General features: G+C 45.5%; 1 protein-coding gene across 1 annotated transcript in view; it reads left to right on the top strand.

Annotated features, from left to right (window-relative positions):
• Nucleotides 1-22,374, top strand: part of IGBP1 (immunoglobulin binding protein 1) — a 337,465-nt gene that overhangs the window by 126,136 nt on the left and 188,955 nt on the right. The window contains exon 3 of the mRNA XM_044057182.1: nt 4,590-4,785. Coding sequence (XP_043913117.1) covers nt 4,590-4,785 — 196 coding nt within the window. The remainder of the gene's footprint in view (nt 1-4,589; nt 4,786-22,374) is intronic.

The following is a 22,374-nucleotide window of genomic DNA, read 5'->3' as shown; positions in this document are numbered from 1 at the left end:
CCTCTCTTGGAAGACTGCTTTCCTCCTGGCCATAACCTCAGCAAGAAGAGTATCTGAGTTACAGGCCCTTATGGCAGTACAGCCTTTTCTTATTTTTCATCAGGACAGAGGTTTCACTAAGAACCAATCCTACATTTATGCCAAAGGTGGTATCCAGGGTTTCATTAAATCAAGCTATTCATTTACCTACCTTCTTCCCAAATCCACAAAACAAAGGGGAGAAACTTCTGCACACTCTGGACATACACAGACAGTTGCGCTACTACTTGGACAGAACTAAAGGTTATAGAAAAACTGACCAGCTGTTGGTAGCTTATGCTGCTGGTACACAAGGAAAAGCAATTTCCAAACAGACAATTTCAAAATGGATAGGGAATTGCATTCGTTTCTGTTACTCCTTTCATGGAAAAACTGTGCCAACTAACAATTACACCTCATTCCACGAGAGCCACAGCCACCTCCACAGCCTTCTTAAGAGGGGTGGCTACCAAGGACATTGTAGAAGCTGCTACATGGAGCTCCGTGCATACATTTGCCAGGCATTACAATTTACCTTTATATTCCAGATCCAGAGCAGGCTTTGCTACGGCAGTCCTGCAGGGCATTTTAGCTACACCATCCTTTTCATAGTTCCTCCACCCCCAGATTGGCTATGGTATTCTACCCATATGTGATGACTGCAGATGCATCCTTGAAGGACATAGTACAGTTTTGTACCTACCATAAATGTAGATGTCCGATAGGTATGCATCTGCAGTCAGGTTTTCCCTCCCTCCTTCCCCTCTGTGGTATTATTTGGGTACTTACCCCTCTAATAGCTAGCTGGGGGGATCTATTATGGTGTATTTGTTTTTTATATTATTGTGCATGTTTGGATTTTTTACTGCATTTCTCCAAATTTAGCCTTCTTTAGAGGGCACCTGGCATCTGGGGCAAGAAACTGAGGAAGATGGCGTCGGCGGATGCTTTTATACCCCAGGCGCTCTGACGTCAGGGAAAATGCGACATCAGCCGACGCCAGACCCAGACTTTGGAATCCGGCCGACCGAAGGGCTGCCCGAGGCAGGACAACCCATATGTGATGACTGCAGATACATACCTATCGGACATCTACATTTATGGTAGGTACAAAACTGTACTTTCTGCCATGTAGTTAACATCACTTACCTTTCTTACCAACTTGTAGGGTCCCTCCCAAGCTGCTTGCAGCTTTTTGTCTGACATGAATGAGAACCATTGTCTGCCGCCCTGCAGCATACTCTACCTTTTTTCTGCTGTTGGGCTTCTGCCATGTTCTTCTGGGCTAAGCCCATGAGTTCCCAGAGCCTTGTCCTGTGGTCCTTGTGAGATTCACACTCACCTTGCCACTCATCTCAAATTAAATCTAGAGGTCCTCTCACCCTGTGCCCATACAGCAACTAAAAGGGTGAAAAACCCGTGGGTTCCTGGGGAACCTCTCTGTAAGCAAACAGGTGGGGCAAATATTTGTCCCACTCCCTTTTAAACTGGTCTGCAAATGTGCCCGTAGCATGGACTTTATTGTAGAGTTTAACCTTTCAACAAGACCAGTAGTCTGGGGATGGTAGGGGGCAGTCTTCAGGTGCTTCACCCCACAGTACTTCCACAGACAAGCCAGCAGGTCTGACATGAAATTGGCACCTCTCAGTCAGTATTTCTTTTGGGAAACCTACCCTGCTGAAAACCTCTAACAAAGCATTTGCCTTCTTTTCTGCCTCCAATGGAGGACAAAGCCACTGCCTTCAGGGTATCTTGTATCATAATCTACTACTACTAGGATATACTTTTTCCCTGTGGAACTTTGGGTACTCGGAGGCCCCACAATATCCATAGCTACCCTCTGAAATGGCTCTTGAATCACAGGCAAAAGCATCAAAGGAGCTCTAACCTCATCTTCTGCTTTGTCTACCTTTTGGCTCTGCTCACAGGTCCTGCAGTACCCTGTTATATCTCTGGAAATCCCAGGCCAATACAAGTTCTGCTTAATATGTCGCTTTGTACATTTTATGCCCATATGGCCTGCAAAGGGAATATCATGGGCTATGGCTAGAAGTGCCAAGACGGTAGGTTGTAGACACTACCAACTACTGTATCCTCTCACCTTCTAGCCCTCCCTCAGGGGTCCACATAGGTCTCAACCTCTTAAGAGGCCAGTGTGGAACACGAACCCTAACAATGTGTGACAAATGGTCAAAATGTGGAACACCCTATTTTTGCACTGTGCGAAACATGCCATTACCATGGAGAATGGTAGAACATCTGTAAAATTCAATAAGACACTTGTACATCAGCAATAGCCTTTTTTTATGTCACCAAAAGATGCCAAAAGGAACTTGGACAGATGAGCCTGACAATTTTTTAGTTCTGAATGCTTAGGTTGAAGAGCTATAAACCTATTTTCTGAGTCTGTCAAATGTTCTACCATCCCTGTCAGAGGGAAATGGATTGGAAGCAGCCAAGTGTTTGGAGCTAGTGGTTTTACATAAAGAAATTTACTGAAGGATCGACTCTGGAGGTGTAGAAGAGTCGCCTCCGAGACTGAGGAACTTTATACAGTTTTATCTCATTTCCCAGGAGTATTAGCTTGTCTGTCAGTGGAAGCACTGGCTATATTAAAAGCACACCTCTCAACCTCTAAAAGACCAAGAAATTTGGACAAAGCAACATATGTGGAACAATGGCCCAAAATCAGGGACAGACTTTAAATGTTACTGTTGTAAACACAAGTCATTAGAATAACAAGCTTTGCATTAACATGCATTTTGTGAAGGATAGGAAGTCTGAAACTCAAATGTATGTCAGAATTTAGTGACTTCAGTACTCTGTGATATGCCAGAAAAAATCAAATTTTGCAACAAAAAGGCCCAGAATAAAATAAAATTAATTAACATGCATCATCTGTAAGTTTAATGCCTACCGCTATTTCTTGACTGAAATTCACTACTTTTGTGATGAAAGAGTAAACCAATCAAAATTCTCAGTTAAAATCTGGGGCATTTAATGATTCTCTTTTTGGGTGTGAGAGGTCCATGGTTCAAATTCCAGACCAGTGTTTTATGTTGGAGAATGTCTTAATGGCTAAGGTGGGCTTAAAGATTAAGGTGCTTACCCCAGGAACCGTACCCAGAGTCTTTGGTCAACATCATACTGTTTACATAACCTCTCAAACATATGAATGAAACTATCAAACTTATCCCATTCTGTAAACTGTGGAAGAAATTTACTGACCTTTTGTGCTTCTGGGATCCGGTTACTCCCTTCCCCATTACCTGGCAAAGAGTCTGCATCTCCTTTTCCTGCTGCCTCTGCCTGTCCTTCTCCACAGCTTTCATTTCCAAACAACTGGCCTCCAACTCAAGTCTCTAGCTCCAAATGGATTTTTAAGTCCTCGGCAGACAGGTTGAGCTGTCCATTCTCTGAGTGTTGTACATCTCCACGACCAGTCTGATAGTCATCCCGATTGCTGTTTTTTTATGCAGCTGTGACCAAAGCTGCAATCATGTCTGCCTTAGTCAGGTTTCCATGCACCAGTCCCTTAGCCTGGCACATCTCGGCCAACTGGCTCCTTGTCAGCCTGCCATACTCTGCTGACATGCTTGCCTGCTCTTCTTGACTAAGCTAACAAAATAAATAAAACAGTTGTGATCTGAACTCTGGACTCTGAATATTCACTGCGTGGCTGATTTAGAGTTCAAAAACACTTTCAGTGATCACTGTACACAAGCTACAAGAATTCACTATCCACACCACTACAAGCCAGTTGGTATATGATGGGGCTAACTCACCACTATCTAACAATATTTGATGTGGATTTCCCACCACTGCCAAAAGGGTGCTGGAGGTTTTAGCTTGACCACTAGGCTGAGATCTGTACTCTATAGCTATGCCTGTGGGGAGTTTTATTGGGGATCTGGACAGAAAGGGAGAAACCAGTCCCAGACTGACTGTGACCCCTCTGTGCTCTTAAGGGAAATTGTACTTTACTGTGTGTGTACACTTGTTATCCTTCACAATATACATGCCCCTTGCTTGTTCTAGTGGTGGGGACTGAGGCTCCTTGATTACTGGGCCAGTGCACGGGCGTCACATTGGGATTCCCACAGATATTTTACTTTCTATGAAGAACTTGACAGTTATCGGGGACCTTGGATGGGAGTCCCAGTCAGTGTTCAACCAGTATATAAGGTTTAAAAAGGCAGTCTGATCTTGTCCCCTTCTTGGCTGATCGTTTTGGAAGCATCAGAGTCGAACTATAGCTAGTGGTGATGGGTAGCAATTGTGTGAAGAGTTCAGAAGTGTGACAGCTACTGGTAAATACATTGTTAAAAAAAAATTTGAAAATTGACACTTTTTTGCCCTTTAATGTAATTAACATTTGCTTAAAAATTAAGTTGTTTTTCTGTGAAAGATCTCTTTTGTAGCAGTTCATGGAAGCTTGTAAAATGTTTCCTGCAGCCTGTTAGGAATTCTTTAATGAATTTCATAATTTCTTAGTTTAGTTATCTGAAGCCTTTAGCCTTGTAGTGTACTGCTTTCTTAAATTATTTCATAGGCTGTATTTTGTCTAACAGGTACAACCAGAAAAAAGAGACTGAAACTAAGTTGGCATCACTTAAAGTTGCTGTTGAGAGTGGCCAAGCTGATGATGAGGTGGTTCGGGAATTTTACCTTCTTCATATCCGGAAGTGGATCAACAGCAGCCTTGATGAGATTGAAAGTATAGGCCAAGAACTGGAAATCTTGAAATACAGAGGGGCTCTGAAACAGGTAAGGGTGACTGACTTTTCTTCTTGCCTACCAAGAATATTGTTTTTACTGAAAGGACCTGCAATTTGAAAAAAAATGTATGTGTGTGTGTGTGTGTGTGTGTGTGTGTGTGTGTGTGTGTGTGTGTGTGTGTGTGTGTGAGAGCTCACGCTTGCTTGTATGTCTTAGCTTGTAATATTACATAACATGTGCAGATGTTCACCATAATGATCATTTCTGGATTATAATTTATTACACGTGGAATTTGCCTCCGTCTCGTGTCCAAATTTCTTGCCTCAATTTCAGGACAGAGCTGGTCTACTATCTTAAGAAGCACTATCTGAAGCTGACTACAAAAGGCAAACCAGCCCACACCCTTTCTTAGTTTGCTTGTCTTCCCTAAAGCTACACAGTCATGTGTTTTATTGGTACTGCCCAGCCAACTTCAAGATTTATGCAGTAAATGCACATTTGAATTGCTGAGCTCTGATTATGCGATATGATGTTCTCTCTTCCATCCGTTCCTCAACAGATCGGTATCTGGATCTGACCTTGGATCCGTCTTTGGTCACTCAAGACTTTGGATCTCAAGCTCAGGCTTCTACCCTTATCTGTAAACTCCTGCAAAGTGAAAAATTACCTCGGCTCTCATTTATTTCTCATTTCAGACTGATGCAGATTTTCTTGCTTAGTCATGGATTTAAGAGATTTTTTTTCATCGTTTCCTTTTTCTTCTATACCACATCCTTTGGTTATTTCTTTCTTTCTATTAACGTATCCTACCTCCCTGTCATAGTTACATTATATAGGTGTTTATAAAGATTTCTCTATCCCCCTCATAAATTTTGGTGCCTTGGCGCCATCTTTCTTTTCTAAGTTGCAATAAAAAAGTTGTATTTTATTCTGCTTTTTAATAACTTTGTGATGTAATGGGATCCTATCTCGCCTACATTCATAACAGATGGGTTCGGAGCCGATCCATCGGCTCAGACTCTGCCACTATATACTAGAACGAAGTCTCTTATTGGCTGGGCTACCCCTTATCCCATAATGCACCACACCTGCTTCCCCAGATCTCGTTTGCCGCTTTTCAAGCTGGACGTGGTCTCGACTTGGCTGGAGCTAAGTGTATTTTGTTGACCTTTTGGTCATTTTTGACTAGGGTTTCTGTCAGTTTTTCAACAAACAGCTGTTTTAACAGCTTTGTGAGCGTTTGTTTTCAGTTTGTGTGAATTTTAGAAAATTTTATTTTTTTCGCGCTTACAGTATACTGGGCAAGGCCCGTTTAAGTTAGAGGGCCTTTGCTGTGTGTTTTACTTGGTTGTGTGTGACTGAAATTGTTGTTTCTCTGTTTTCTGTTGTATCGAGCTAAGCCCGTTTAAGTTAGAGGGCTTTAGCCCGTATATTACTTTACCTCGGTATACTGTATTTAGTTTTTTCCTCTTGTTATTTGTTTACAATCTTGTATAAGATGTCGAAGGAGCAGAAATCAGCATTTAAAAAATGTGCTAAATATAATTATAAAATGTCTATTACAGACAGCCATGCTGTCTGCGTGTACTGTTTAGGGCCTAAACATCTACAAGATACATGCAGTGTTTGCCATGCTTTTTCTTCCAGGGTCCTTCAGGAAAGAAAAAGCAAGCTAATTCTTAGAGGTCTTATTAAGCTTTCTTTTGAGGAAGCGTTGGCTTCTTCTCCAGCTTCTAAAAAGAAAAGGTCGTCGGCTCCAACCAGTCCATCGGGCCCGACACCCAAGAAGCATAGATAGTCGGCTCCGACCAGTCCGTCGGACCCGACAGTCAAGAAACATGGATCGACCTCTTCTCCCTCGGCTCCAATGGCTTCGGAGCCAATGGCTGAAGGGTCTGCCTCGGTGCCTCTTTCCTCAGCTCCATTGGTGTCGGAGCCGCAGGTTAGTGCACAGAGAGGCCAATCACCTACTTCGGCTCCTTTGGAGGTGTGCAGCTCAGACTCTTCCCCCTCGGCCCTGGAGCCTCTCTCGGCGCCAACACTTTTACAAACGGTTCTGAGCTCGGATCCGATAGTGTTGGAACCTTTTAGGAGTCGGTCCCCTGCTTTATCGGAGCCGAGGCAGAAGTCTTCTCGGCCCCAGTCTATTTCCTCCAAATCCTCTAGGTTGTCTGATTCGGATTTGAATAGGGTTATCCAGAGGCTGTTCCAGTCCCCAGTTTTTGCTAAAATGATCTCGGCTCCAGCCCACTCGGCTTCAGAGCCGATTCCCCATTCCGTGCATTTGATTCCTCCTCCGACCCCCTTGGAGCCGTTGGAGCTGGTGTTGGTAGAACGCAGCGGAATCGTCCAGTCGGAGCAGAGACCCCCTCGGAGTTTCTCTGCTCCAACCTTCATGCCTACCTTGTTCTCTGCGTCAGGGTTTGGTACCGGGTCTTCCTCGGTGGGGGCCGAGGGCAACACTGTGGAGATGGCCTCTTCGATGCCCAGTCTTCCCCTCGGAGCATCTGCCGCAGGTATTCCTGGTACTGTCATGGTCTCTCAGCAAGTGCCCTCTGCAGAGTCTGGAGGGCCTGCTTTTGAGGCCATGAGGAGTGCGCTGGCCATGACCTTGCCAGTCAGCAGGTTTCTACCTCACCGTCCCTAGATCTGGGTACTGGTACCTCTGGTGACATTCTTTCCCACGACAGTGGGGCCCCAGGGCCTGAGGATACCCCCTTGGAGGGTTCCCTTTTTCCGGGGGGTCCTTTTGAATCTGCTTCGGATGAACCCCCAAGGAAGAAACTGTGCAAGAGGAAGCACGTTGATTCCCAAGATGAGTCCGTCACTTCAGATACTGACCTCGATGATGCGGAGGGGTCCCCAAAATCGTCCTCGGATGACGTCTCCTTCTCGGATATCCTTGAGATCTTGAGACAGAGAGGCGATTGGCAATCCAAAGCCCCTACTGCTGAGGAGTCAGTCTTCCTCAAGGCCTTCGGGGCCCAGCCCTCCTCCTCCTGGGTGTCTCCACCCTTCGACGAGTTGTTAGATTTAATTTCTCGAAGGGTGTGGGAGCATCCTGATTCAGTGGAACCGGTCCCTGCCAGACCCAATAAGTTCCTTTCAGCTCCTCCACAGAAGGAATTCCTTACTAAGGGTGTTGCAGTTGATGCGATGGTGGTGGCATCTGTCACTCAGCAGGATGTGGCAGAGGCTTCAACGTCTATTCATCCTCCTAATAAGGACTCTAGGAGCATGGATAGGTACGGGAAGCGTACCCTTTCTTCAGCGACCTTTACCCTGCGGTCGCTGAACTATCTATGTCATTTTACTAGGCTTCAAAGGGACCTCCTAAAGGAGTTGGGAGAGTCTCTTGCGGGTAATCTTCCTGAGGTGTTAGCCCAAACCGTAGGTGCCCAGATGGCTACCCTATCTTCTATAGTCAACTCGTCCATGAGGCTCATTTCCTATGCAGCCGAAGGGGTGAGTAGAACAGCGGGCACAGGAGTGGCTCTTAGGAGACAAGCCTGATTACACTTGTGTCCACTTGCGGAGGCCTTTGAGTCTTCCTTCGCCAACGCCCCTTTTGATGGGTCCTCTCTCTTTGGACCCAAGGTGAAGGACACACTTACTCGGTGCGAGCAGGAGGGCAAGATCTTGACTGCCGTTGGGGCCTGTTTTTCCGCTCCCTCTAGACCTTACCCCAAGGCCCAGAGAGGAGGGAAAATGTGGTTCAGAAAATCCCAAAAGTTCTTCTCGACTCCACCGGGTGATCCCCCCTCTAGAGGCAGGGGGGGGGATTCAGGAAGACGCCGCCCCAGAGGTGGCAGAGGCCCCCGTAACACTGGAGACCGCGATTCCTTTTGTGGTTCCTCCTACCCTCAACATCCCTAGGATGTGGCCCGGCTGTGCTTCTCCGGAGCCAGTCGAGGGTCGTTTTGCGAAACACCCACAGGCTTGGGAATCTATAACCAAGGATCAGTGGGTGCTTTGCATTGTAACCGGAGGCTACCTCATCCCCTTCTTCAAGCCCCCTCCTCCTACAAGGAGAATCCCAGATGTGCCACCCAGTCAACGGGATCAAGCAGCCGTAGAAGTTTCAAAGCTACTAAACAAAGGGGTCATCCAGCCCGTCCCCACCGACCGGATCGGATCAGGAACCTACTCAAGATTATTTTTGGTGCCAAAAAAGACAGGGGACATAAGGCCCATTTTGGACCTAAGCTCATTAAATCGTTTTGTAAAAAAGTCCAAGTTCCGGATGGTCACTCTTCAGTCCATTCTCCCGCTATTGGAGAAGGATGTCTGGATGTGCTCCATAGACCTAAGGGACGCTTACTATCACATTTCGGTACGTCAAGAGTCCAGGAGTCATTTACGCTTCCACCTAGGAACCAGTAATTTCCAGTTTTGCGCACTGCCCTTTGGTCTCACCACAGCCCCCAGGGTGTTCACCAAGTGTCTGGCAGTGGTGACAGCTCACCTGAGAAGTCTAGGATTCCAAGTGTTTCCCTATCTAGACGACTGGCTCCTCACTGCCACCTCCAAGCATCTACTGATTCGAGCGCTGATGGCCATGGTAACTTTGGGTCTCTCGCTGGGAATCACTTTCAATTGGGAAAAATCTGTACTGCGGCCATCTCAGCGTATCACCTTTATAGGCGCAGAGTTAGACACAAAAAGAATGCGGGCATTTTTACCATTAGAAAGAATTCAGGTCCTACAAGTTCAGATTCTAAACTTGTTACCCAAATCTCGAGTTCCTGCCAGACAGATTCTTCAGTTATTGGGCACGATGGCCGCAACTATCCTTCTAGTTCTGTTAGGCTGCACATGCGGGTGCTGCAATGGCTATTATCGGTTCAATGGTCATATCAAGAACTTCCCCTGAACCATTTGGTTCTAATTACGGACAGTTGTCGTCGGGACCTCCGTTGGTGGCTGCGTTGGTCCAACCTGGACCGGGGGCGTCCCTTCGCCCTTCAGCCCCCAGTTGCCACAGTAACCATGGACGCCTCCCAGATAGGGTGGGGGGGGGTCATTATCTGGACAGGTCTGTCCAAGGCACTTGGCAGGATTGCGAAGCGCACCTTCACATCAATGTCCTGGAAATGAGAGCGTTGCTTCTGGTTTTGCAAGCACTTCATCATGCTCTCCCCCAAGGTACTATTGCGATTCTATCCGACAACATGTCGGTAATTTGGCACATAAACAAGCAGGGCGGAACCAGATCCTATCCCCTTTGCAGAGAGGCCATGAGATGGTGGCGTTGGGCCATAGCTACCCAACGTTTCTTAGTAGCAACGCACATTCCGGGGAAAGCCAATGTGATTGCAGACAGGCTCAGCAGGACTCTCCTGTTGCCACACGAGTGGTCCCTCAACAACAGAGTGGCTGCGCAGATCTTCGCAAAATGGGGTCTCCCTTGTTGCGACTTGTTCGCCAGCCCCAACAATGCGAAGTGCAGAGAATTCTTCACTCTGACTCCCTCCCAGGGGCAGTTTCCCAGGGACGCTCTAGCCCACAATTGGCCCCAGGGTCTGCTTTATGCCTTCCCCCCGATCCCCCTTCTCCCGAAGGTGATTCAGAAGGCTCTTCATGTAGGGAGCGACATGATTTTGGTCGCACCACACTGGCCCCGTCAGGTTTGGTTCCCATTCCTTCAGAAGTATGCGGTTCAGGGTCCTTGGATTCTGGACCCAGTGCCGGACCTGTTGTTCCATCAGTCGGGACACTCTCATCCATCCCTCCGGTCGTTGCGACTGGCTGCTTGGTTACTCCACTTCCATCCCTAGTTAGAGATAACTCTTTTTCTCCAGAAGTGATGTACATTTTGTCCTCTTCCCACAAGCCGTCCACTGTTGAGCTGTATTCTAGCAAATGGAAAAGGTTTGCCTTTTGGGCCCAGCAGCATGGCATTGACCCTCTTACGGCCCCAGTTTCGCAGGTTTTGGAATTCCTAGCTTCATTGTTTCATTCGGGCTCTTCAGTCTCCACAATTAAGGTCCAACTAGCGGCCATGTCTAATTTTCATGTTTCCGTAGAGCCTTCCTTAATGGCAAACAGAATTTGCAAGTCCTTTCTTAAGGGAGCTTGGCTTCTCAGGCCTCCTATGGCCCATCCTGTGCCTCCTTGGGACTTAAATTTGGTTCTGGCCTCCTTAACTGCCTGTCCCTATGAGCCGGCTGTGACTTGTGATATAAAATTTGTGTCTTGGAAAACCGCCCTTCTAGTGGCAATAACTTCTGCTAAGCGGGTTTCAGAGCTTCAGGCTCTCTGTTCTTCTCCTCCGTATTTGATTTTTCATAAAGACAGAGTTTCCCTCAGATTGAATCCCTCCTTTTTGCCTAAGGTAGCTTCCCCTTTATGCATTCAGCAATCCTTGGAGCTCCCTGTTTTCTTTCCAAATTTTTCTAATAGAGCAGAGTATACCTTCCACCATTTGGATGTTCACAGGCAACTGCGTTTTTACTTAGATAGGACCAAGCAGACACTAAAATCTAACCAGCTGTTTGTGTCCTTTGCGGAGAATAGGTTAGGTCTACCAGTTGCCAAAACCACCATAGCCAAATGGATTAAGGATTGCATTTCCTTCATTTATTCCCAGTCAGGCAGAGAGTTACCTTTCCCACTCAAGGCTCATTCTACCAGGGCTATGGCCACCTCTGTAGCTTTTCACTCCAAAGTTTCAATAGATGATATTTGTGCGGCTGCTACTTGGTCTTCTCCTCACACCTTCATTTCTCATTATAAGGTTGATGTGGCTTCCCGAGGCAGAGCTTCCTTTGGTTCCGCAGTTCTTAGGAGTGTGTTCCAATGAGCCACCCGGGATTTAGGTGCTAGGGACGCTGTCCCATCTGTTATGAATGTAGGCGAGATAGGATCCCATTACATCTTTTAGTTATGTACTTAGCATAACTTCGGATGTATGGGATCCATCTCGCCTACATTCATACATACCCACCCTCCTTTCCCCTACCTTTTGGATTTGGAGGAAATATCGCTCTTGCTCAGCTCTTTTCTTGAAGGACTCTAGTTGGTTACAGTTTTTGGTATGTTTTTTCTGTACCTGTATGAGTGTATGAAGCGAACAAACAAGATCTGGGGAAGCAGGTGTGGTGCATTATGGGATAAGGGGTAGCCCGGCCAATAAGAGACTTTGTTCTAGTATATAGTGGCCGAGTCGTAGCCGATGGATCGGCTCCAAACCCATCTGTTATGAATGTAGGCGAGATGGATCCCATACATCCGAAGTTATGGTAAGTACATAACTAAAAGTTACTTCATTATTGCATGGTTCTACCTTTCAGTGCAGTTGTCAATTATGGCTGAGAAACCTTCTAATTTTAAAAAGTGTATGGCCTGCGGCCTCCTCTTGGATGCACACTAGAAATGTGTGCACTGCCTTGGGGGCCACACTCTTTGATCAGTGTGCCATATACACAGCCTTTGGTACCTATGCAATATTAAAGAGGAAAAACAAAGTTATTCTCAAGGGACTTCTCCCTTCCCTTGTGGAAGAATTGTCCAAATCCCAGCATGCTGATATTGAAGCTTCCCCCTTTTCTAAAAATGTTTCCAAACAAATCTAAAGGGGACAAATCACTGGGCCTAAAGAGAAGAATGAGTCAAGAGAACACTGTCCAAATCAGTCTTCATTCTCTTGCTTCCTCAGCTCTGTCTCATAAATCCTCCAGTGCTACGAATCTGGAACTTTTCTCCAAGCCAATCTTCATTGGATCCAAGATTCCTTTCCTGGAGCCAAATTTTTGCCACAGCCAGTTTCTCCTTGGCTGTGTTCTCCCTGCCTTCAGGGGAGGATTATTCATTGGGCATCGAGACTTCTTCCTACGGTCAGTTTAGTCAGCTAGGAGTCTTTTTGAAGCAGATGTGACCTTGTGATGAGGAACTTTAAGGACCCAGGTTCATTTGGCAGTCCTCCTGGCTCCAGCCTTCACTGGGCTTGGGAGTTGTGCATCTTTCCTCATCCTGTAGCTTCCTCAGTCCATTTGGACTCCAGAGTTACAGATCCAAGCACTTCCCAGATCTTATCTGCACTGGACCTGAAAATGTGGCTATATTCTATTTCAGTGCCATTTCTGATCTGTACAGCTCCAAAATCATCAGAGCTAGATAGATGCCGGAACCTCGGGGAGGTGGGCTTGGAGGGTTTCAGGGCATCTGCACTGGATAAGTTGACAAGTGGTATCCGACTCAAACTTGATCTGTATGGAGTTGCGAGGTTTGCCTGGAGAGAGGTGGCTTCACCTCTCACTGGACAAATCTCGATCTCCTTCAGTTTCGATGGCTGTTGAGACAACACTTTCCTGATAAATGAACTACTCTCTTTTTGGCTCAGCTCCACCCAAGAATGACCCTGTGTCCTGATCCTTCACATCTGTTGCAGTTGGGATAGCTGGACAAGGCAAATTTTGAGTCTGTTCATACAGGGGACTTGCAAATCTCTTTTGAATCTTTTCCGGTACACCCCACTGGGGAGTCTTCTTTGAGGCATGTGTGTAAAAGGAGACACGTAAACTCCCCTCAAGAGTCTCCTTTTAAAGGACATGGGTCTCTGACTGGGAGGGGTTCCCCAGATCCTCTCTTGAGGATGCGTCATTCTGGGAAATTCTCAGACTCCTTGTACTAAAAGGTGAGTGGTCCACTGACACTCCCAACCTAGCAGCGTTTGTGTTCCTTGAGGCCTTCAGGTCTAGCTCAGCTACATGAGATGGTGGATCTTACCTCTAAACAGGCTTGGAAGGAGTTGGACCTGGCTGAACCAATTCCCCATCAGCCAGACAAGTACTTGGTCTCCCTGAAAGATAAACATTGGCGCAAGCAGCCAGATGTGGATTCCATCATAATGGCAGTGGCCAACCACAAAAGAGATGGAGGAAAGCTCTTCTGTCCATCCCCTAACAGGGGGTTGATAACACTGGAAAGATTCGGCAAGCACACTTGTTCTTCAGCTATCTTTGCTCTGAGGTTGAATTACCTGACAAGTCAAGATTGTGGAGGGATTTGACCAAGGAAATCTACAGGTCCCTTCCTAGGTCTGTTTCTGCAGAACACTAGAATACCTTGGACTCTTGGATAGCTACCCTACAGTCACTGTCCAGTGTTTCAATGCGTCTTATTTCTAAAGCTGCTAAAGGAGCTTCGAGAACTGCAGGCATGGGCATTACCATTAGGAGGCATGCTTGGATGTGCTTGGGTGACTTTGCAGAGCACTTCAAGACATCCTTAATGTCCCACTTCATGGCTCAACACACTTTGGGCCTGAAGTGGAAGAAACTGTGAGCAGAGGTGAGCAAAATGGAAAAACAGTTTGTGTTGGAATACTGTTCTCTGCTCCAGAGGTCTTTATGTAGGAACCAGAAATGTGGTAAGACACTATGGTTCTGGAAATCCCCAAAGGTTCTGTCCTGACACTCCTGGAGACAGCCTTCCACCCCCCACCCCAAGGCAGAGGAGGGAGTTCTGCTAATAGACTTTCTCACAGGTAGAGGTGGATCACAAAACCAAGGCTTCAGAGGTCCCTTCACTGAGAGGCCTTACCAGTACTCTTAAAAGCTTTTCTGGAGGCATCCGGGGGCACCTATCCCAAAACCTGGATATCTGTCACAAATGACAAGTGGGTGTAAAGGATAATAACCAGAAGCTATTATGTTCCCTTTTTGCCCCCCCCCAAAAAAAAAAAAACTCCGTTAACAAACGTTCCTCCCTGTTTAAAGACCAGCAGCATTCAAAGAAATATAGAAGTTACTAAAGTGAATCCTTCGAGGTCCCACCAGAGCAGCTAAGAGCCAGAACTTGGGATTCTTCTTAGTGCCAAAGAAAGACCAGCGTTCTCAGGACAATTGAGTTCAGCTGCCTTAACCAGTATGTCAAGATTCAAAGTTCTGGGTGGTCACTGTTCAGTCCATTCTCCCACTACTGAGAATGAATGAATGGATTTGCTCCTCAGACCTACAGGAAGCATACTACCATGTCAAGATGGACAGGTGGTCCAGAAGGTTTTTGTGCTTCTGGCTCGGAGCCATTCACATCCAATTCAGAGCCCTGCCCTTTGGCCTCACTTCAGCCCTCCAGGTGTTCAGTAAATGCATGGCAATGGTAGCAGCGTACCTCTAGCTGCAAGGGTTCTGAGTGTTCCCATGTCTGCATGAATGGTTCATTTCTACCCCTACCAGGAATCTACTTATCCAAGCAAGAGACTTTTTGAGCCAAACTTGAGTGTTTGGCATCACAGTAAACCCAAACAGGTCCATATTCCATCCTGTACAAGTTAATAGCGTTCATTGGCATACACTTGTACTCCTCATCAGACGGCAAAACTTCTACATAGCAAGTTATTCACACTTCACAGTCCTATTCCAGTTCTTATCTGAAAAAATAGTGGAGTATGTAGTTTGTCTACTGGGTTTAATGGCTGCATCATCACTTTGGTCCCTCTCAAGATACAACATGAGACTACTGCAGTGGACTCTAAGTGCAGTGGTCCATCAGGCACCAACCAATGTCTTTTCAAATACGTCTGAACATTTGCAAGACTTAAATCTGCTGGTGTTTTGAATCCCCTATGGTAGTGTAAGATCGCCCATTTCTTTCCCCAGCCCAAAGCCACTGTGACCATGGGAACTTCCCAGTTGAGGTGGGAGTACACTGTAAGGGAATGAGTCCAAGACATGTAGTCCACCTCAGAGGCCAGTAACAACCCACATTCCATGGAAGTCCAGTGTACTGGTGGACAGTTTAAGCAGATCCATCCTCCTACAATACAAGTGGTTCCTCAATCTAAAGGTGGCAGAACATATTTTCCACCACTGGGGACAACAGTGCTGCAGTAATTTTGCTTCTCACCGCAACACCAAATTCAGCAGGTTCTTTGACCTGATTCCCCTTCCCCAGAGGGGGAGTCACCCAGTGAGGCTCTGATCCACACTTGCCACCTCCCCACAGGTCTCCTTTGTGCCTTCCCTCCAACTCCTGTCATCTTAACATTTCTTCATAAAGGATTAGAGAGAAATGTCACTATGATCCTCATTTACCCTTTTGGCCTTGACAGGTTTGGTTCCCCTACCTTTGGCCTCAACTAAAACACTTTGCATGGATGCTGGATTCTAGCCCAGATCTCAATTCCCACCCATCCATCCTGCCTGTTCCATATGTTAGAGCCCTCAAATTTACCACTTGGTTTCTTCACTTCCAGTAATGGCTAGTTTAATCCGGGCTTTCTTCCCAAGTAATCCACATTCTTACTTTCTCCTAGAGACAGTCTATTTGGGCTACTCAAAGGAATTTAGACCCTTTCTTGGTGCCACTTACAGAGGTCTTCAACTTTCTACCCTTTTTGCAGAATGGTGCCAGCTATTCTACTATCAAAGTTCAGTTGTCGGCTATTTCTGGATTCCACATTAGTGAAAATCAGTCCCCAATTGACTCTCTCGGATTATCTAAGGCCTTTTTGAGGGGTACCTTCCTTCTCAGACCTCTTCTTAGAGATTCTTCCCCTCCTTGGGATATTAATATTTTATTTCAAGCACTGAATAAACCTCCATTTAAACCTGTAGCTAGGGTGGATCTCCAGTTCCGATCATGGAAAATGTCCTCCTTAGTGACAGTTATTTCTGCTTGGAGGGTATCAACTCCAAGCCCTTTCATGTAAACCTTTGTACGTTACCTTTCATAAGGGCAGAGTTTCACTTAAAATCAGTCCTTCCTTTTCACCAAAGGTAACTACCGAAGCCAATTTTAAATCAGAACATTACCCTTCCAGTTTTCTCCATGAATTTTTCTAACAAAGAAGAATATATGCTACATTTATTGGATCTTTGTAGACCGCTCTATCTTTACATCTACTCTACAAATGGTTCATTTCCCAGGCCCATGCTTACACTTATCAAGGTTATCAGAACTGGCTAGGCCCTTGTGGTCATTAGCCTAGTAAACACCTATGAACAAAAGCATTCAGAAGGTCTGATCATATTTGTGTCCTTTTTTGCAAATAAACTGGGTCATGGAGTTTCTAAATTCACTTTATCAAGATGGTGGTCTGCTTGCATTACGCAAGTATACAAAGAAAAAGTTTACCTAAATCCATCAAAGCTCCCTCTGCTAGGTCTCTGGTAACCTCTGCTGCTTTCTTTCCCCGAGCTTGTCTTAATGCCATTTATGCAACTGACACGTTATCAAATGTTCATACCTTCACATCCCATTATAAACTGGATTTACTCTCTAGAGGCAAGACAGTATTTCATTCGGCCGTCCTCCAGAATATCCTTCCATAAATCCACCCAAGCATTATATTAGCTGGGTACTGTCCCATCCATTGAGGAATAGATGAAAGAGAACATCTGATGCATAAGTTGTGTATGAACCATAACAATAGATCTGTCTGCTTCTGTCCTTCCTCAGCTCCCCTCCCTCCCTGCTATCCCCCCTACCTGATTATGGAATTTATTGTTCCTTTATCCTGTTTTGACTGGACTGACCTATTCTGAAGGCCCTTCAAGTTGCCTTTTTAGCTCCAGATCAGCTTTTGATCATTCGTGTAACCTTTGCATAATCTCTTACAGCATTGTTATAATTACTATCATTATGGGGTTGTTTGTATTCTTGGGCAATGCTGTATGAGGTAATGTTGGGCTTTGCAGGTGTTTACGGCTAAGGGGAGGAACCTGAGCTTGGGATCGATGAAGACTGATCGTAAACCCATCAATTGAGGAAGAATGGAAGCAAACCACACCGATCTATCATTATGGTAAATGCATAACTTTTGTTTATCTGTATTGACTGCAATATTTTCAGGGCTGTTATACCTACAAAAGATCATCTTCATCTGTGCCTGTTGATGACAGTCCCCTAAAGGATTATCTTTAGTGACTGTTTTGTCAAGTGTAAAAGCTTGTGTGCTCTGCATAAGTTTTAAGAGAGACCAAAAAGATATCCACTCTTCTCTTTAGGCAGGGGAAGCATTCACTTGTTAACCACCCCCTCCTTAAAAAAAAAAAAAAAAAAAGCTCCACAGAGTAAACTGGAGGAATGAAATGGGCAAGATGTATAAGGTTTCTTAATACTACCAGCCCTGCATGCCTGTAGTTCATTAGGCCTAGAGAGGCGCAGCTTATTCTGATACTGGTCCCAGTACCTCCCCCCTTGCTCCTCTCCAACTGTATTAGCCCCTATGGAGGCAGATACCAGGATGGAAAAGTTGGAGCAGTGGCACTTTTTCATAGTTGACATAGCCCCAAGAGAATGAAGACTCCCAGGCATCCACTGGGAGTATGAAGTCAAGTTCAAATTACTTTGATACTCTTCCTTGAATTGTTAACTCAATAAAGATGATTTTTTTTTTCACCCAGCCAGGAAAGTGCTGCTCAGTTTTGACTGTGCTACCATCCCTCTCACTTCTCCTCCTGTTCATATCCTGGAAATGAGTCTATCCCATTTTGAAGACCGCTCATTCATCCTGTTCGTAGAACTTCCGAGTAAGGGAGATTTTCTCAGACTACAGAATAAATGTCAGATACTTCTGTCCATTCTTTGCAGATTTTGTGCTAGATTTAACCAACGCACTATTAAGCGCCAATACTATTTTGCATTTCATTACTTTGGCCGAAGATTTAATTACATGATGTCGGATAGCCATCCGACTACCGCAGTTCACAAGAAACACAAGGAAAAGGACAGGCATCTGAGGTCCAAAACTGACGACGAGGCTTCTTCTAAGCCAGTCGCTGGTTCACCGGTTCTCAGTGAGGCACTTTCGCAGCCCCTGACATCCGCTACCTCAGAGCCGCAGGCGCATCCGACTCCCACGTGGAGCAGACTAGGCCTCTGGAAACTCAAGGTATTGGAAACTTGGAAAATATTCCCTCAGATGGGTCTGGAGCCGCTGAGCAGGCATCGGCTTCTGAGGGTGTTTTCAGGCCTACACAGTTATATATATATATATATATATATATATATATATATATATATATATATATATATATATATATATATATATATAAAGCCGAATTGACAGGCCTCCATACCTAAAAAACAGATGCTCAAAATGTCCGAAGACCTAATTACTTTGATCCTGGGTTCCCATCCCCCTCCTGAGAAGAGGCCTAGGCAAGAGACAGAATATGAATCTTCAGATCAGGTTTCCATTTCCTCTGGCTCCTCTTCTGACCAAGAATACTCTCTCCCTCCCTATGAGGATTCCGATGCTGAAGAATCTATCCATTCAGCCTCTCCTCCTGAAGATTTTTATTTTGGGGAAACCCTGCATACCATGAGGGAGCACTTCCACTGGGAGAGCCAAGACTATTCAGAATCTAAGAAAAGGCTTGGAGATTTTCATTTACTACCTCATAACAGGCCTCTTGCTATCCGTCCTGTTTTAGACATTGTAGATGATGTATTTTCAGAGTTCGGCCTATCCCCTGACTCTCTACCCCCCCTGCAACTGTTAAGCCAGACAGATACTACAGGGTTCCAGATTCACATAAATGTCTTTATAAAAACCCTGCTGCTGACCCAGAAACTATTTCCCAGGGTCCCAAAGGGGTCAAGTCTTCCACTGCAAAAAACCCTATCCCCTCTGATAGGGATTCAAGGGCACTGGACAGATGGGGGAAAAAGGTTTACACTTCTGCTGCCTTGGCTGTGAGGGCTTTAAATTGTCAATTTCATATGCTTAAATATCAGCAGTACTTACTGTCACTGCTTAAAGAGAAAATGTTAACAAATTCTGAATGTGCAGAAAACAAAGAAATGCAGGATTTATTGCATGCAACTGAACAAGTGGGAAAGCATACTTTGCAATGTGGTTTTGATTCTCTAGAGGCCTCCTGCAGGGCCGCTGTTACGGGTTCTGTCATTAGGTGACATACTTGGTTAAAGGAACAGAATCTGCCTGATCATGATAAGCAAAATTATTAGATGCTCTATTACAGCATGATACTTTGGTGTTAAAGCAGAAGAGGTGTTGAAGAAAATGGAGGACAAAGCGAAATCTATGCAGACAGTTAAGGATTTCTTACAGGTGCAGCCACCCAGATTTAGCAGGAACTGGCGTACAAAAAATTGGTCCTTTCCAGTGTCAGACAGGCCACAAAGAGGCAGATACAGATGCCCCAGAGGCAGATCCCAGCCCCAAGGCTCATACAGGCCTAAACAATGGGGTGCTTCTACCCCCAAAAGCGTTGAAGACAAATCACAGCAATACAGGAAACAGTCCCAATGACTTTCCTCTGCCAGAACCAAGCACTTACCTTTTGGCAGCCCCCTTAGGGGGAAAATTAGCACTTTTTTCACAAAATTGGCACATGATCACCCAGGACAAATGGGTCTCGACCATAGTGTCTCAGGGTACAGGTTCCACTTTCACATCCTGCCAAGGGCAAGGGGTGTGCCAGACCTGCCACACAATCAATGGGCAGAGGCACAAAAGCAAGTTTCATCCCTCATGGACGTGAGGGCCATTCAGCGAGTACCACGACAAGAGCAAGGACAAGGATTTTACTGAAGACTTTTCTTGGTACCCAGAAAGGACAAAGCCTGGAGACCAATACTGGACCTGTCTATTCTAAACACATTTCTGGACGTTCCAAAATTCAAAATGTTGACTCTGCAGCAGCTACTGCCCATGCTGGTCAAGAAGGCTTGGCTCGTAACTTTGGACCTAAAAGAGGCATACCTGCATGTACCAATCAGACAATCTTGCAGAAGATATTTCAGATTCATAGCTGGCTCAATGCACTACCAATTCTCTGCACTGCCCTTTAGCTTATCTACTGTGCCCAGGGTCTTCACAAAATGCCTGGCACCAGTAATTGCATTTTGCAGACAAAGAGGAATTCAAATATATCCTTACTTGGACGACTGCCTTATTCAAGCAGAGAACAAGGACATTCTACTAAAGCATCTGCCGTTTGTAAAAAGATTACTAATTTGCCTGGGGTACACAGTAAACGAAAAGAAATCAAAACTAGTACCCTCTCAAGAGATAATATTCCTGGGTGCAGGCTTAAATACAACTGCCCAGATGGCTTATCTCATGCTAGACAAGCAAAGGCAACTGGCTTCTTACTTCAAAATGTTGGCAACAATGACCCAGTTTCGATGGTGGGCACAGGCCTGTCACCACAACAAGGGACAGCCATTCACTTTACCCACAGCCAGGCAGACACTAACAACGGATGCATCAGATTATGCCTGGGGGGCCCACATGGCAGGAAAATGTATTCAGGGCACATGGCCCGCAAGCCAGATGCATCTTCATATCAATCAAAAAGAGATGCTAGCTGTTCAGAATGCCCTGACAGTTTTCAAGGATCTACTTCATCCAGGACAACTACTGATAGATGGACAATACTACAGTCATGTGGTACATAAACAAGCAGGGAGGCACACATTCCTACCCCCTCTGCAGACAAGTCATGACTTTGTGGTACACAGGATTGACTTATCGAGTTCACCTGCAAGCACAATTCCTGCCAGGAAAAATAAATACTCTGGCAGACGAACTAAGCAGAAACCTCATGGATCCCCATGAGTGGAAACTGGATCCACAAGTCTTCAGCATGATAACAAGGAAATGGGGATGCCCAGACATGGCTCTATTTGCCTCCCTTCACAACTGCCAACTACAGAGATTCTGCACAAGGACTTATCACAAGCAAGCATGGAAAGTGGATGCCCTATCCTTCAGCTGGAAAAACCTAACCGTATATGCCTTTCCTCCACTGCCTCTCCTCCCCAAGGTACTCCTAAAGGTCAGACAAGAGAAGCCAAAAATGATACTGATTGCCCCAGACTGGCCACGCAAGCACTGGTACCCAATCCTAAAGAACTTGTCTCAAGGTCCAGCATGGAGATTGCCTCAAATTTCTCACTTACTGACCCAACAAAACAATCCGATCCTGCACAGCCAGCTAAGGACCTTAAATCTGGTAGCATGGTGGATAATGTAGCCATGCAGAACACTCCCTTTTCCAAAGCTGTGATGGATGTTATTTTGGAGGCCAGGAGGCCCAGTACCATAAAATCTGATGCAGAAAAATAGAAGAGATTCAGTGCTTGGAACCAGGAACAAGGAATTGACACGTTTGTACCAAATATTCCTCAGATTTTACAATACTTAACTGAGATGCTGGACAAAGGCCTATCCTTTTCATCAATTAAGATTCATGCCTCTGCCATTTCAGCCCATTACAATACGGAACCACCTATCTTTTCTCATCCTTTAATAAGACAGTACCTCAGAGGGGCCAAAAATATAAGACCTCCAAGGAGAGCACCAATACCTGCATGGGACCTCAATTATGTCTTGGAAAAACTCACACTGCCTCCTTTTGAGCCAGCCTCAACAGCTGATATAAAATTCTTACCCTGGAAAACCGCTCTGCTCCATGCAATAACCTCTGCAAGACGAGTCTCGGAGTTACAGGCATTCATGGCTGTGGAACCTTTTATCATTTTCCATCCAGACAGGGTTTCTCCGAGGACGAATCCTACATTTATATCCAAACCCACAGAACAAGGGTGAGAGACTTCTGCATTCTTTGGACCTACACAGACAGCTACGCTTCTACTTGGACAGAACTAAAGCTTTCAGAAAGACAGAGCAACTTTTAGTGGCATCTGCTGCAGCATCAC

This window comes from Protopterus annectens, chromosome 15.part0 (assembly GCF_019279795.1).
Source record: "Protopterus annectens isolate FY-2018-M chromosome 15.part0, PAN1.0, whole genome shotgun sequence".
NCBI lineage: Eukaryota > Metazoa > Chordata > Ceratodontiformes > Protopteridae > Protopterus > Protopterus annectens.
This window is presented reverse-complemented; position numbering and strand designations above follow the sequence as displayed.